At 45.8% G+C, this 14,655-nt stretch overlaps 1 protein-coding gene across 1 annotated transcript; it reads left to right on the forward strand.

The window, feature by feature from the left end:
- Positions 1-5,366: 5,366 nt before the first annotated feature.
- Positions 5,367-12,381, forward strand: LOC139163220 (zinc finger protein 180-like). The gene is made up of 3 exons (XM_070744178.1): positions 5,367-5,501; positions 11,493-12,068; positions 12,142-12,381. The coding sequence occupies exons 1-3, from the start codon at positions 5,367-5,369 to the stop codon at positions 12,379-12,381; spliced, it is 951 nt and encodes a 316-aa protein (XP_070600279.1).
- The last annotated feature ends 2,274 nt before the right edge of the window (positions 12,382-14,655 follow it).

Consider the following 14,655-nt stretch of genomic DNA (forward strand, 5'->3'; position numbering starts at 1 on the left):
TAGAAACGTTGGCCTCATTTTTTCATTTACTGACCGTTCAAAGTCGCAATGGCCCTGAAAAAAGTGACTTATGGCCCTTTTTAACACTTAGGACCTTCGCAGCAGCCCGATGATCGGAGGATCAAAACTTTGCTGCCGTTTCATTTTTATAGAAACATAGAAACATAGAAGTCTAACGGCAGAAAAAGACCTCATGGTCCATCTACTCTGCCCTTATACTATTTTCTGTATTTTATCTTAGGATGGATATATGTTTATCCCAGGCATGTTTAAATTCAGTTACTGTGGATTTATCTACCACGTCTGCTGGAAGTTTGTTCCAAGGATCTACTACTCTTTCAGAAAAATAATATTTTCTCAGGTTGCTTTTGATCTTTCCCCCAACTAACTTCAGATTGTGTCCCCTTGTTCTTGTGTTCACTTTCCTATTAAAAACACCTCCCTCCTGGACCTTATTTAACCCTTTAATATATTTAAATGTTTCGATCATGTCCCCCCTTTTCCTTCTGTCCTCCAGACTATACAGATTGAGTTCATTAAGTCTTTCCTGATACGTTTTATGCTTAAGACCTTCCACCATTCTTGTAGCCCGTCTTTGGACCCGTTCAATTTTGTCAATATCTTTTTGTAGGTGAGGTCTCCAGAACTGAACACAGTATTCCAAATGTGGTCTCACCAGCATTCTATATAGCGGGATCATAATCTCCCTCTTCCTGCTTGTTATACCTCTAGCTATGCAGCCAAGCATCCTACTTATGACCGTTGCTGTGTGTCCTGAGGCCCTTTTGTTTCTAACCGATCCACGGCCAGGCTCAGACATTATACTTTTTTGCTCACACCGGAAAAAAATTAGAGGGAACACTGGTCCTCCTAGACCCACAGCTAAGATTTATTTATTTATTTATTGGATTTGTATGCTGCCCTTCTCCGTAGACTCGGGGCGGCTAACAACAACGATTACACTAACATCGAGCAGCTGTGAGTAGGAGGACCTTTGCACTGGTTCATCTGCTGCACCAATTGCAACCTTACTTGGATCAGGGTCTCAGCACAGTCACTCATTATTTATTATTATATTAATATCTCCGGGACCGCCTTCTGCCGCACGAATCCCAGCGACCGATTAGGTCCTACGGAGTTGGCCTTCTCCGGGTCCCGTCGACTAAACAATGTCGTTTGGCGGGTCCCAGGGGAAGAGCCTTCTCTGTGGCGGCACCGACCCTCTGAAACCAGCTCCCCCCTGAGATTAGAACTGCCCCACCCTCCTTGCCTTTCGTAAACTCCTTAAAACCCACCTCTGCCGTCAGGCGTGGGGCAATTGAGACATCTCCCCCGGGCCTATACAATTCATGTATGGTAGATTTCTGAGTATGTCTGCTTTAATAATGGCGGGTTTTTAAAATGTTTTTAAATTATTAGATTTGTCTTGAATCGTTTTACTGTTGTTGTGAGCCGCCCCGAGTCTACGGAGAGGGGCAGCATACAAATCTAATAAATAAATAAATAAATAAATAAATAATTATTATTATTTATTAGATTTGTATGCTGCCCCTCTCCGCAGACTCGGGGCGGCTTATCACCTCATGGTTGGATTATTGCAGTGCCCTCTACATGGGGCTAGAAACATAGAAACATAGAAGTCTGACAGCAGAAAAAGACCTCATGGTCCATCTAGTCTGCCCTTATACTATTTCCTGTATTTTAGGATGGATATATGTTTATCCCAGGCATGTTTAAATTCAGTTACTGTGGATTTATCTACGACGTCTGCTGGAAATTTGTTCCAAGGATCTACTACTCCTTCAGTAAAATAATATTTTCTCTTTATCTTTCCCCCAACTAACTTCAGATTGTGTCCCCTTGTTCTTGTGTTCACTTTCCTATTAAAAACACTTCCCTCCTGGACCTTATTTAACCCTTTAACATATTTAAATGTTTCGATCATGCCCCCCGTTTTCCTTCTGTCCTCCAGACCAGTGTTTTTCAACCGGTGTGCTGCGAGATATGGTCAGGTGTGCCGCGAGGCGGCTCCTACAAGTGGGAGCTCCAGGGCTGAGGCTTCAGCCCTAGAGCTCCCACTTGCAGAAGCCGCCCCCCGGCTATTGCCCGCCGCCACCGCCGCCACTATTGGCACCCTCCCACGGGACGCCGGCAAAGGTTGCTTTGAAAGTCGCCCCCCTCGCACTCATGGCTTCTCGTCGCTAATAGCAGCGGCGGGCAATAGCCGGGGGAGGGGCGGCTTCTGCAAGTGGGAGCTCCAGGGCTGAGGCTTCCACTTGTGGCTGTCCCCGCCCGCCCGATCCGTCCTTCTCTCCGGCTTTCTTGGGGTGCGGCTCCTCCCACAGCGGTGGCTGCAGCGGCGCTGGCGATCCGGCTGCTAGCCGCTCCGAGCGCTGTGGGAATGCCCAACCATCTCACAGTCCCGTCCCGGGCTGTCAGTAAAGGGGCTGCTTCCCTTCCCCCTGCCAGCTTGCTCGGAACATTCAAACTAAGGAAAACCTTTGCCGGCCTCCATAGAGAAGAAAGGAAGAGAGAGAACGAGAGAGAGAGAGGAACAGAGAGAGAGAAAGCACAAGAGAGAGAGAAAGAAAATAAGAGAGAGAACAAGAGAGAGAGAGAGAAAGAAAATAAGAGAGAACGAGAGAGCAACACAGAGAGAGAAAGAACAAGAGAGAGAGCATGAGAGAGAGAGAGAAAATAAGAGAGAGAACGAGAGAGAGAAAGCAACAGAGAGAGAGAGAGAACAAGAGAGAGAAAGCATGAGAGAGAGAAAGAACAAGAGAGAGAAAATAAGAAAATAAGAGAGAGAACGAGAGAGAGAGAGAGAAGGAAAACCAGAGAGACAGATAGGGAGAGGAAAGGAGAGCAAGAGAAATGAGAACAAAAAGGGGGGGAAAAAGGAGAAATGAGAAAATGATTGAGGCAGAGAATGAGAGGAGAGAGAAACAAAAGAGAGAGAGAGAGGTGATTCTTGAAGCATATGGTAAAAAGCACCCAAATAATAAGAAACCCCCCCCAGCCCACACCTGTTTTCGAAAAGAATAAAAGAGAAAAAAAACCCCAGCCCTCAACTGGTTTTGGAAATGGTTCGAGTGTGTATACACACACACACACACATAAGGGGGGGAGAGAGACAGGGATGGAAAAAGAGGAGAAGTGAGAGGGAGAAGGAATGAGGGAAAAAGGGAGGAAGAGAGAGAAATGAGAAACATGAGAGAGAAAAGGGAGAAAGACAGGAGAAGTACCCAGAAATGAGACAGTGGTATAAATTTGAGGAGGGATGATTGATGATTGACTGTATTTATAAGGGGATGTTACATGGGATTGTATATATGAGGGGGTTATGTATGCATGTATGTATGTATGTATGTATGTATGTATGTATGTATGTATGTATGTATGTATTTATTTATTTATTTATCTATTTATTTATTTATTTATTTATTTATTTATTTATTTATTTATTTATTTATTTATTTATTTATTTATTTATTTATTTATTTATTTATTTATTTATTTATTTATTTATTTATTTATTTATTTATTTATTTATTTATTTATTTATTTATTTATTTATTTATTTATTTATTTATTAGATTTGTGTCATTTTGGTTGGTGGTGTGCCCCAGGATTTTGTAAATGTAAAAAATATGCCGCGGCTCAAAAAAGGTTGAAAATCACTGCCCTGGTGCACCAGGATCTTTGAATGGCATAGTTCAGTAGTTCTGAGATCTCGTCTGCCAGTTCTTTCACAACCTTGGGGTGTAATCCATCCGGTCCTAGTGATTTGAATTGTTCCTAATCCGTTATTTGTGGTGCTGTTTTAGATAGGCTGGGCTTTTTTTTTCGCCCTTGTGTAAAGGTAGATGGAAAAAACAAGTGAAGGAGCTCTGCTTCCTCCCTTTTGCTTGTCACCTTCTTGCCACTTTCACCAAACAATGGACAAATCCCTTCTTTTTTTCTTGTTATTAACATATTGGAAAAAGCTTTTTGGAGGTTATTTTTTGCTTTTTTCGCTAGCCTTTATTCATTGTGTGCTCTCTTGTCATTAAGTGAACCTTGTGGTCATTAAGTGAACACTGTTAACCTAGTCCATTTTCCGTTATGGGGATTTTTAACCGGAAACCAGAAGAAATTGTGCACACATGTGGTCATTCTAAGCCTAGTTCTGAGAGAGAAACTGCCTTGATGTTAGCTAGCCTGGTCATAAAACCTCCATAAGCAAACATGCACGCTCACAAGCACCGTTCCCCATAGGCTGCGTGCCTGCGCACCCACGCGCCCCAAAATACCCCCCACGCGCCCTTTTCCATGGGTGCGCAGTCCCCATCCCCCTGCCAGCCCGCGGGGGGGCGGGGGGGGGGAGGCGCCGGCAGCAGAAGGGAAGGTAGCCGCGGCCGCCCCTGCCTCCCCACGGTGCCTCTGGCCCCCTCGGCCTTTCCGCGCTGCCCACTGCCCGCCCGATCTGCCCCCTCTGCTCCTCCGCCACCTCCTGCCTTTCAGTGCAGCTTCTCCCGCACCCGGAACGCATGCCCTGCCCGTCTCACCTTTGCCGAGAGCACTTTCGTCCCTGGCTCTCAGCAAGGGGGGCAGTCATTCTCTCAGCGGAGGCCGGCAAAGGTGATATTCAATGTCGGGGGCACGCAGGCGGTTGCGCGTGCTCCCTATCTCCCTGCTAGCCCACTCGGAATATTTAAAATAAGGAAAACCTTCGCCGGCAAAGGCTTTTCTTATTTTGAATATTCCGAGTGGGCTAGCAGGGGGATAGGGAGCGCGCGCAACCGCCCGTGCACCCCCGACATTGAATATCACCTTCGCCGGCCTCTGCTGAGAGAACGCCTGTCCCGTCTCTCCTGCAACCCCCTTGCTGAGAGCCCGGGACGAAAGTGCTCTCGGCAAAGGTGAGACAGGCAGGGCGTGCGCGCGTCACCGCTGAGAAGAACGGAGAGAGAACGAGAGTGAGTGAGAGCAACAGACAGCAAGATAGAGAGAAAGTGAGAAAGAGAGAGAGAGAGAAAGGGGGAGAGAAAGAGATAGCAAGAGAGAGAGAACAAGAGAGAGAAAGAGTGTGAGAAAGAAAACAAGAGAGAAAGAGTCTGTTGAATCCTATGTAAATAGTTGGTTCCATGAAAAAACGCTGTCTGTGCTGAAACGGAAGTCGCGCCTGATTGGCTCAGACGCTGACTGCTCTCTTTTGGCGGGAGCCGCAAAAGTATAAAAGAGCGGCTGCTCTCCATGTAAAGCCAGACGTGTTCCCGCTGATTGTCACTTGCCTTTAAGAGCTGAATAAAGGAACCGTCTTTGCTTAAGCCTTTGTCTCTGGACTCTTCACTGGCGACGACGGACGGAAGAACCACGCATGCAAGATGAACAACCTTCAAATCGGCCGGGCTCCTGAGTACTTCGATCCGGAGAAATCCTCCTGGGATGCCTACATGGCCACGTTCGAGATCTTCCTCGAAGCTACCGGAATGAGGGACGCCGACACCGAATGGAAGCGGGCAATTTTCCTGAATTACTGCGGCCCAGAGATATTCGATCTCGCCCAGACTCTCACCGATCCGCTTCCAGCCAAATCCGTCGCTTGGGACGTCCTGCAAACCAAGCTCGCGAGCCACTTCAAGCCTACGAAACCAGCCGTCGTTTTCCGGCACCAGTTCTCAAGAATGGCCCAGCTCGAATCTGAATCCATTAACCAGTTCGCTACGCGTCTTCGAACGGTGCTTTCAAAATGTAAGTTTGATAGCCCGGAAGCTCGCCTCACTGATGCCCTAATCTTCGGCATGAGAAATGCCATGGTCCGAAACAAGCTCCTCACCGAAGACGAGCCGTCTCTCCAGGCAGTAATCAAGCTGGCACAAACCGCAGAGGTCGCCGACGCTGCTGCCAAAGAGCTGAAGGAGCATGACAAGCGGGAAGTCGTCGCCAAGATCGACTCCACGGTTTCCCGCGCAGAGGCCCCAGATGACCTCAGCCCACCTGCCCTCAACGAGGACAGCTGTTTTCTGCTGCAACAGGACCAGCCAAGACAACCCAGATACCCTCGCCCCGTCGCCCCCTGCTCCGGCTGCCGAGGAAACCGTCCGCGCCAACGCTGCCCTTTCCGGGACGCCATTTGCCGCCGCTGCAACCGACGCGGCCACATCGCCGAAACCTGCAGAGCACCCTTGCCTGAGGAATCTTTTTCCACACCTCGTCCTCCTCGGTTCCAGACCCAAACACCTCAACCGCGCGAAAACCAGTTTCCTCGGTTTTCCGGCCGCAAGAACTACTCAACCGCTAACCGCGACTACTCAAGAGGTAACAATCAATTTTCTGTAAATAGCACGGCAACAAAAAATGGGAGCAAGATTGTAATCTCACTGCTCCTAAACAACAAGCCATGCACTATGGAACTTGACACGGGGTCTAAATATTCCATTATGCCATGGGAAAAGCTTATAATGTACATGCCTAGCCTCTCAAAGTCTGACCTTTTACAAACTTCATTGGTAATTAGAGATTTTCAAGGGGGGATAATACCTGTTCTGGGCCAAGTGAATGTACCTATTATGTTTAAAACTGTTAAATGTACCCTTCCTATGGTTGTTGTTGCAGGGCTAGACACTCTTTCTTGGGGTTGGCTTGGATGGAACCATTGGGAATTGAAATTTCTGGTATTTGTACTGTTAACTCTGATAGCATTCCAAATTTCTTACAGGAATTCCCAGAGGTGTTTAGCCCCACCTTGGGATCGTATAAAGGGCCCCCTATCTCCTTTTCTATTGACCCCAAGGTTCCTCCTGTCCGGCTCAAACCACGCAGGGTACTCCTCCCGCTCCTTCCCAAGCTTGACCTACAGCTAGATAAGCTCATAAGCCAGGGCATTTTAGTTCCTGTAGAGCAGGGCCTTGGGAAACACCCATAGTCACGCCTCTTAAACCTGATGGCTCTTTGAGGGTTTGCGCTGACTATAAGTCAACGCTCAACAAAGCCCTCCAACATCACCCTTACCCCATTCCAGTGGTACAACAGTTCTTTCACTCCCTGGGGGAAGGGAAAGTGTTTGCAAAAATCGATTTAGCCCAAGCTTACCAGCAACTCCCTGTCGATGAACTGACAGCACTCGCACAAACCATTGTCACCCACAGGGGTGCGTTTAAATGTACCAGATTACAATTTGGAATAAGCATAGCCCCTGGGATTTTTCAAAGCATAATGGAATGTTTGTTGTCAGGAATTAAAGGGACCATTCCCTATTTTGATGACATTTTAATTTCAGGAGAAAACCAATCTCAACTCAACAAAAGAATAAGAGAAGTATTACATAGGCTACAAGATAAGGGGCTAAGGATCAAACCTGACAAATGTGTGTGGGGAACCAGCAGTGTAGAATTCTTAGGATATAGAATCAATGGGGAAGGCATCCACCCCACTACTGAAAAATTAAAAGCCATCAGGGAAGCCCCAGAGCCACAGAATAAAACAGAATTGCAGGCATTTTTAGGCCTTCTAAACTTTTACTCTGTTTTTTTAAAACAGAAGGCAACAGCAGCAGAGCCTCTACACCGGCTGCTTCAGAAAGGAACCCTTTGGACATGGGGGAGAACTGAGCACGAAGCCTTTTTACAAACAAAGCAGTTGTTAACTTCCACAAGTGTAGTAGTCAGGCTTATGTGCGATGCGTCCCCATATGGCGTGGGAGGGGTCTTGGCACATGTTTTGCCGAATAATACAGAGGCCCCAATTGCTTTCTTTTCCAGAACAATGACCAATACTGAGAGAAATTACAGCCAACTAGATAAGGAGGCTCTAGCGTTAGTGGCTGGGGTGAAGAAGTTTCATAACTATCTTTTTGGCAGGAGTTTTGAATTGGTTACCGACCACAAGCCTTTACTAGCCTCCTAGCCCCTAACAAACCAACTCCCCCATTTATGTCTCCAAGACTAATTAGGTGAGCCTTGTTTCTCTCAGGGTACCAGTACGAGCTCATTCACAAAGGGGGTAAAACCATCAACCACGCAGATGGTCTTAGTAGGTGCCCAATGGCAGAGTTAGTAGAGGACCCTGCCCCATCTGCTGATGTTTTAATGATAGAACTCGAAGATAACCCACTAACAACAACAAGGGAGGTGGCTGTGCACACGCAGCAAGACCCAATTTTGAAAAAGGTGGTAAACTGTGTACTCAAGGGGTGGCAAAATGACTCTGTAGAAACAAACTTAAGTGAATTTAAAACCAAAAGATTGGAATTGTCATATGTTAAAGGTTGCCTGTTGTGGGGTGATAGAGTAATCATTCCTGAAAGTCTAAAGACCAAAGTACTCACCATGCTACATGTGGGCCACCCTGGTATTGTCAGGATGAAGGGTCTAGCTAGGGGGCACTTATGGTGGCCAGGTCTGGATACTGATATTGAAAAGTGGGTAGCCAAGTGTGATCCATGCCAAGAGTCTCGGCCAAATCCCCCCCAAAACAACTCCAGCTGAGTGGGAGCAACCTGCAGGGCCTTGGTCCAGGGTCCATATTGATTTTGCAGGGCCAGTGGGGTCACAATATTTCTTAATAGTGGTAGATGCATTTTCCAGGTGGGTTGAAATCATTGCAATGAATAATATAACCACTAGTGCTACAATTAAGGTTCTGCGCCATTTGTTTGCCACCCATGGCAGTCCTGACATCTTAGTGTCAGACAATGGGCCCCAATTGACAGCCAGGCAATTTGAATTGTTTTTAGATAACTTGGGGATCAGACATGCTCTCATCTCGCCTTACTCGCCCTGGGCTAACGGGTTGGCAGAACGGTACGTTCGGGTTGCAAAAGAAGCTTTGCGCAGGTCAGGCCCTGGAGATGTACAACAGCATCTGGACCAATTTTTGTTAACACGACATATTACACCAAATTCCCACACACACATAAGTCCTGCTGAAATACTAATGGGAAGGAAACTTAGATCCCCACTGGATAGATTACACCCAAGGTATTGTACTCATAATTCTATGTATGTAAATCCTGAAAGACAATTGTACTTGGGTCAAAGTATTTTTGCAAAGAATTTTGATGGGGGTTTGAATTGGATGAAGGGAACAATTGTACAACAAACTGCTCCTAAAACATATATTGTAAAATTGGAAGATGGTCGAATGTGGAAGCGGCACATTGACCATTTATGAAGGCGCATTGAAACCTCCCCTGTGCAAACCGCTAATACAGACTCTTCCCCTCTAATAGACTGTAACGCGCAACCCGCTTTAATGGACATTCAAATGGACTTACCGAGCCAGGAAAGGTCCTCCAGCGACGCCGAGCCATCTTCGTCCTCAGAGGCCGGTGTTGTGCCTACCCACTCGACTCAGCGGGCTGGAGCCCAAACTCGGCCCCAGCCGCACTGGGGAGGTACAGGCGAACTGACCTCCACCGTTGGAAGCGAGGACTCAAATGATCTGCGCAGGTCGGAGAGAACCCTGCGTAGACCGAGCAGATTGGAGGATTTCGTCACATGGCTTACTTGATTGATGTATTCTTGACTAAGGAGGGAGGGGTGTTGAATCCTATGTAAATAGTTGGTTCCATGAAAAAACGCTGTCTGTGCTGAAACGGAAGTCGCGCCTGATTGGCTCAGACGCTGACTGCTCTCTTTTGGCGGGAGCCGCAAAAGTATAAAAGAGCGGCTGCTCTCCATGTAAAGCCAGACGTGTTCCCGCTGATTGTCACTTGCCTTTAAGAGCTGAATAAAGGAACCGTCTTTGCTTAAGCCTTTGTCTCTGGACTCTTCAGAGTGAGAGAGAGAAAACAAGAGAGAGAAAGTGAGAAGAAGAGAGAGAAAGAGGGGGAGAGAGAGAAAGAGAGAGAGATGAGAGAGGAAGGAAGAGAGTGAGAGAGACGAAGAAAGCAAGAAAGAGAGAGACAGAGAAAACAAGAGAGAGAGAAGAGTGGAAGGAAGAGATAGAGAGAAATAATAGAAAAAAGGGGAGAAAAGAGATATGAGAAAATGATTGAGGCAGAGAATGACAGGAAAGAGAGAGAAACAGAGAGAGAAGTGACTCTTGATTTAAAGCATATGGTAAAAGCACTTAAATAATAACAGAGAAAAAACCCCAGCCCTCACCTGTTTTTATTAATAGTTATGTTTTTGGTTTTGCTGGTTGATTTAGTTTTAATAGTAATGGATTTTGGTTTTTTAAAATTATTAATTTCTTTTAATAAAAAAGAAGGGATTTTTTTCTTATTTATTTATTTGTTTGTTTGTTTGTTTGTTTATTATTCTGTGCTGCCCAGTCCCAAAGGGACTGTCGCTCAGACACTATACTTTTCCGCCCACACCGAAAAAAAATTAGAGGGTACATTGCTCACAAGAGCATTAAAATACCCACAGTTCAAATTAGGGCTACTGTACATATATTCTCTTCCATCAATAAGAAACAGCTTGATCTTTCATTCCTAGATTTTTCTAGGGGTGCTTAAAAACTCTAGACCAAGGAAGAGCTGATTATTAATTTCAGTTACTGTGGATTTACCGACCACGTCTGCTGGAAGTTTGTTCCAAGCATCTACTACTCTTTCAGTAAAATAATATTTTCTCACATTACTTCTAATCTTTCCCCCGACTAACCTCAGATTGTGCCCCCTTGTTTATGGTCCCTAGGCAGACTCATCAGATCAAACACTTTCTACCTTTGTAGTACCTGGAACTCTACATCCCTGGCCTTCTTCCATTGTCTCACTTCTTCTGATGGTCTGGTTAACATTTCCTCATAGCTCTGTGGCTGACATATTACGTTGCATGATACACCCGGTGTATATCCGAAACTTTCTGGTGATTTTCTTTTACTAGTTCTCTCTGACCTTCTTGGTAGCGGTCTCTCACAATCACTACTTTTTCTTGGCTCTGACTGCAATACTTTCAGTGTGTATCTTAATGCTATCCTGCAAAGCCTTTGAACTTCCACCTTCCTTATTTATTGTGGCCAAAATCGGTTTTCTCCTGGCTAAAGAATACTTCAGTGTTGCAATGTATTCTTTCCCCTCCAATGTGCACTCCTACACGCAACCACTTTAACACATGTAACATTCCCCATATTACCTTTGTTAAGCATAAAATACAGTACGTCTTTTACAATTCCTTCAGCTCAAACTATAAATGGGTGAACAGTGCGGTCTGGTGGTAGGGAAAGCAAGTAGAACACTTGGCTGCATAGCTAGAGGTATAACAAGCAGGAAGAAGGAGATTGTGATCACGCTATAGAGCACTGGTGAGACCACTTCTGGAATACTGTGTTCAGTTCTGGAGACCTCACCTATAAAAAGATATTGACAAAATTGTACGTGTCCAAAGACGGGCTACAAAAATGGTGGAAGGTCTTAAGCATAAAACCTATGGTACCCAGCTTTTACTTAACGAGGACAAGAAGATGTATGTTTTGTGTTCCTCTGGAAATGTCAGGCCTCGGCATTCTAATTCTGCAAACAAACTTTTTATCTTATTCACTCATTCAATTTGGTACATCACCAGAGGATTCACACAGGAGAGAAACCTTTTCAATGTTCTGATTGTGGAAAAAGTTTCAGACTAAATTCCCACTTGGTGGCACACCTCCGGACACACACAGGAGAAAAACCATTTCAATGTAGTCTTTGTGAGAAAACTTTCCATCTCAATTATAGGTTGGTGATCCACCAGAGGACTCACACAGGAGAGAAACCGTTTGAGTGTCCTTATTGTTGGAAAGGTTTCAGTCTCAATTCCCAGTTAGTGGTACAGCAGAGAATTCACACTGGAGAGAAACCGTATGAATGTCCTGATTGTGGAAAAAGTTTCACTGAGAATTCCAGCCTGGTAAGACATCAGAGGACTCACACAGGAGAGAAACCCTTTGAATGTACTGACTGTGGGAAAACTTTCAGTCAGAATTCCACCCTACTGGTACATCAGAGGACTCACACAGGAGAGAAACCATATGGGTGTTCTGATTGTGGGAAAGGTTTCAGTCAAAAATCTAGCCTGGTGATCCACCAGAGAACTCACACAGGAGAGAAACCGTTTGAGTGCCCTGATTGTGGGAAAGGTTTCAGTTGCAATTCCCATTTGGTGACACATCTGAGGACACACACAGGAGATAAACCATTTCAGTGTAATCTTTTCCCACCTTCTGATCCATCAGAGGACTCACACAGGAATAAAACTATATGAGTGTCCAGTTTGTGGGAAAAGTTTCACTGAGAATTCCAGCCTGGTGACGCACCAGAGGACTCACACAGGAGAGAAACCCTTTGAATGTTATGATTGTGGAAAAAGTTTCAATCAAAATTCCCACTTGGTGTCACACCAGAGTATTCACACAGGAAGCCCTTTTAATGTCCTGATTGTGGAAAAAGTTTCAATCACAATTCCAACCTGGTAAGACATCAGAGGAGTGACATGGAAGAGAAATTATTTGAATGACTGTGGAAAGGTTTGCATTTCATTTGGAAAAAGGTGGCGCGAAGAATGAAGCTCTCCTTTTCCCCGCCTTCCTTCTTTGGGGCCCAGCAGGAGAGCGCCGGAAACAGTGGCATCAGGCAGTAGCCGGGAGACAGCTGCGAGTGGGAGCTCCAGGTCGGAGGCACCAGCACCGGCAGCGCCCCGCCCAGCTCGAGCTTCCCTGGTATCGGCGGTAAGTGTCCTTTGGGGCCCAGCGGGAGGGCACTGGTGGTGGGAGCGGGAGGGTGCCGGCTGCAGCGGCCCCAGGCAGTTGCGGGGAGATGGCGGCGGCAAGAGGGAGTCCAGGGTGGAGACACCGACAGTGGCGGTTGGACGAGCTGCTGGAGACGTACATGCTGGCGCTGTGGGGCTGGCACTGGCTGGCTGGCTGGGCCGGAGGTGCCAGCCCCACGCCCATGCCCAGCGCAGCGCCAGCATATACAGCGTCCAGCAGCACGTCCAGCTGCCGCCGTCAGGGCTCCCGCTCCCAGTCAGCCGCTCTGCTGCCACCCTTGGCTACTGCCTGATGCCGCTGTTGTCGGCGTGGTAGAAAGAGAGAGAGAGACAGAGAGAGAAAGAAAGAGACATAGCAAGAGAGAGAGAGAGAGAAAGAAAGAAAGAGATAGCAAGAGAGACAGAGAAAGAGAGAGAATGAAAGAGAGATAGCAAGAGAGGCAGAGAGAGCAAGGGAGAGAAAGACAGAGGGAGGGAAGGAGGGAGAGCGAAAGATCAAAAAAGAGAGGAAGAAAGAAAGAGGGATGGAGAGAGAGAAAGAAGGGAAGGAAGGAGGAGAAAGAGGGAGGGAGAAAGAGACATAGCAAGAGGCAGAGAGAGAGAGAAAGAAAGAGACATAGCAAGAGAGACAGAGAAAGAGAGAGAATGAAAGAGAGATAGCAAGAGAGGCAGAGAGCAAGGGAGAGAGAAAGACAGAGGGAGGGAAGGAGGGAGAGCAAAAGAGAGCAAAAGAGAGCAAAAAAGAGGAAGAAAGAAAGCGGGATGGAGAGAGAGAAAGAAGGGAAGGAAGGAGGAGAGAAAAAGAGGGAGGGGGAGATATTCTTTTTTGTCCAAACTTTTTTTTAGCCGCCCCCCGCCCTTCAGTGTTCTCCAGGATTTTGAAAATCTGAATAATGTGCCGCGGCTCAAAAAAGGTTGGGAAACACTGCCCTAGGCGATAGGGATTTGGCATTCCCGGGGTGTTTGTGAGAAACTCCGTGTCACAGCTGCGCTTGGCCATGCCCCTCTCCTCCATAAAAACGTGTTGTTGAGACACTGGAAATGTTCAGGAAATAGCAACAAATCCCCATGAACCTCTTGTAAAGTGGCTTTTTGGAAAAAGAAATGTTTCATTCAGAAAATTAATTTAAATTACAAACTCAAATTTCTTTTTAAAACAAAACAAGGTTAAACTACTTTTAAATAGAAGAAAAAATGTGCATGAAGAATACAGAAATAAATTTACATATATTGAGTATCCATAAATATATTGGATCAATATCAGTTTCCTCCCCTTCCGAAGCAGGCCCAAAATTTATGACGTTTTACCTCAATTTACAACCAATTTCACCTTTATCTACTACTCTACTACATAGAGAGGCAAACTAGTTAACAGGTGAACCAGCAGCAATGTTAAAACAGCAAAACATTAACACTCTAATTTTACATTTAACTTGTGCAAAGTCTAGAATGGTTTATTTAACATATGCCACCATAATTATTGTCTCTGATCTCTTCCAGATGGTCAGGTGGTGTCTCAATTAATGTCCACAGTAATTCATTTAATGACTTTGGGCAAAGTGAGGTCAAAAGCCTGTTACAATCAAGGACAATTAAATGCTGTTTTTCAATCATCACCCTCTTTAATTCTGTCTGTGTAATATGCTTCTTATAGTCCAGTTTGATAAAAAAAATTCCCGTTCTCCAGGTGTGCTACAATGTTCTTCGTTAGGGGCAGCAGGTAAGCATTTCGAACATAGATATACCATTTAGCCCTCTATAGTCTACCCACAAATGAAGGGACCCATCTTTTTTCCCCAGAACGATTGGGGCATCCACCTTGGGCCAAGCCAATTAGATGATTCTTTAAAATTTTTGTCTATCAAAGCCCATAAGTCCCCCAATTCCCTAGGAGTCATTGAATAGATTCCCTAAACTCCACTGAAGATGTTACAGCCTGGTAACAAAACAGTCAGAAACTAACCCACAAACTTCACTTCAA

This window comes from Erythrolamprus reginae, chromosome 2 (assembly GCF_031021105.1).
Source record: "Erythrolamprus reginae isolate rEryReg1 chromosome 2, rEryReg1.hap1, whole genome shotgun sequence".
Classification (NCBI taxonomy): Eukaryota; Metazoa; Chordata; class Lepidosauria; order Squamata; family Dipsadidae; genus Erythrolamprus; species Erythrolamprus reginae.

Bases quoted from the DNA above. Each gene is read 5' to 3' on its own strand.
- LOC139163220 (XM_070744178.1), top strand. From the start codon at position 5,367: ATGAACAACCTTCAAATCGGCCGGGCTCCTGAGTACTTCGATCCGGAG. The intron at 5,502-11,492 runs GCAATTTTCCTG...GTACATCACCAG, and splicing joins CCGACACCGAATGGAAGCGG to AGGATTCACACAGGAGAGAA. The intron at 12,069-12,141 runs GTGACACATCTG...CTGATCCATCAG, and splicing joins TCAGTTGCAATTCCCATTTG to AGGACTCACACAGGAATAAA.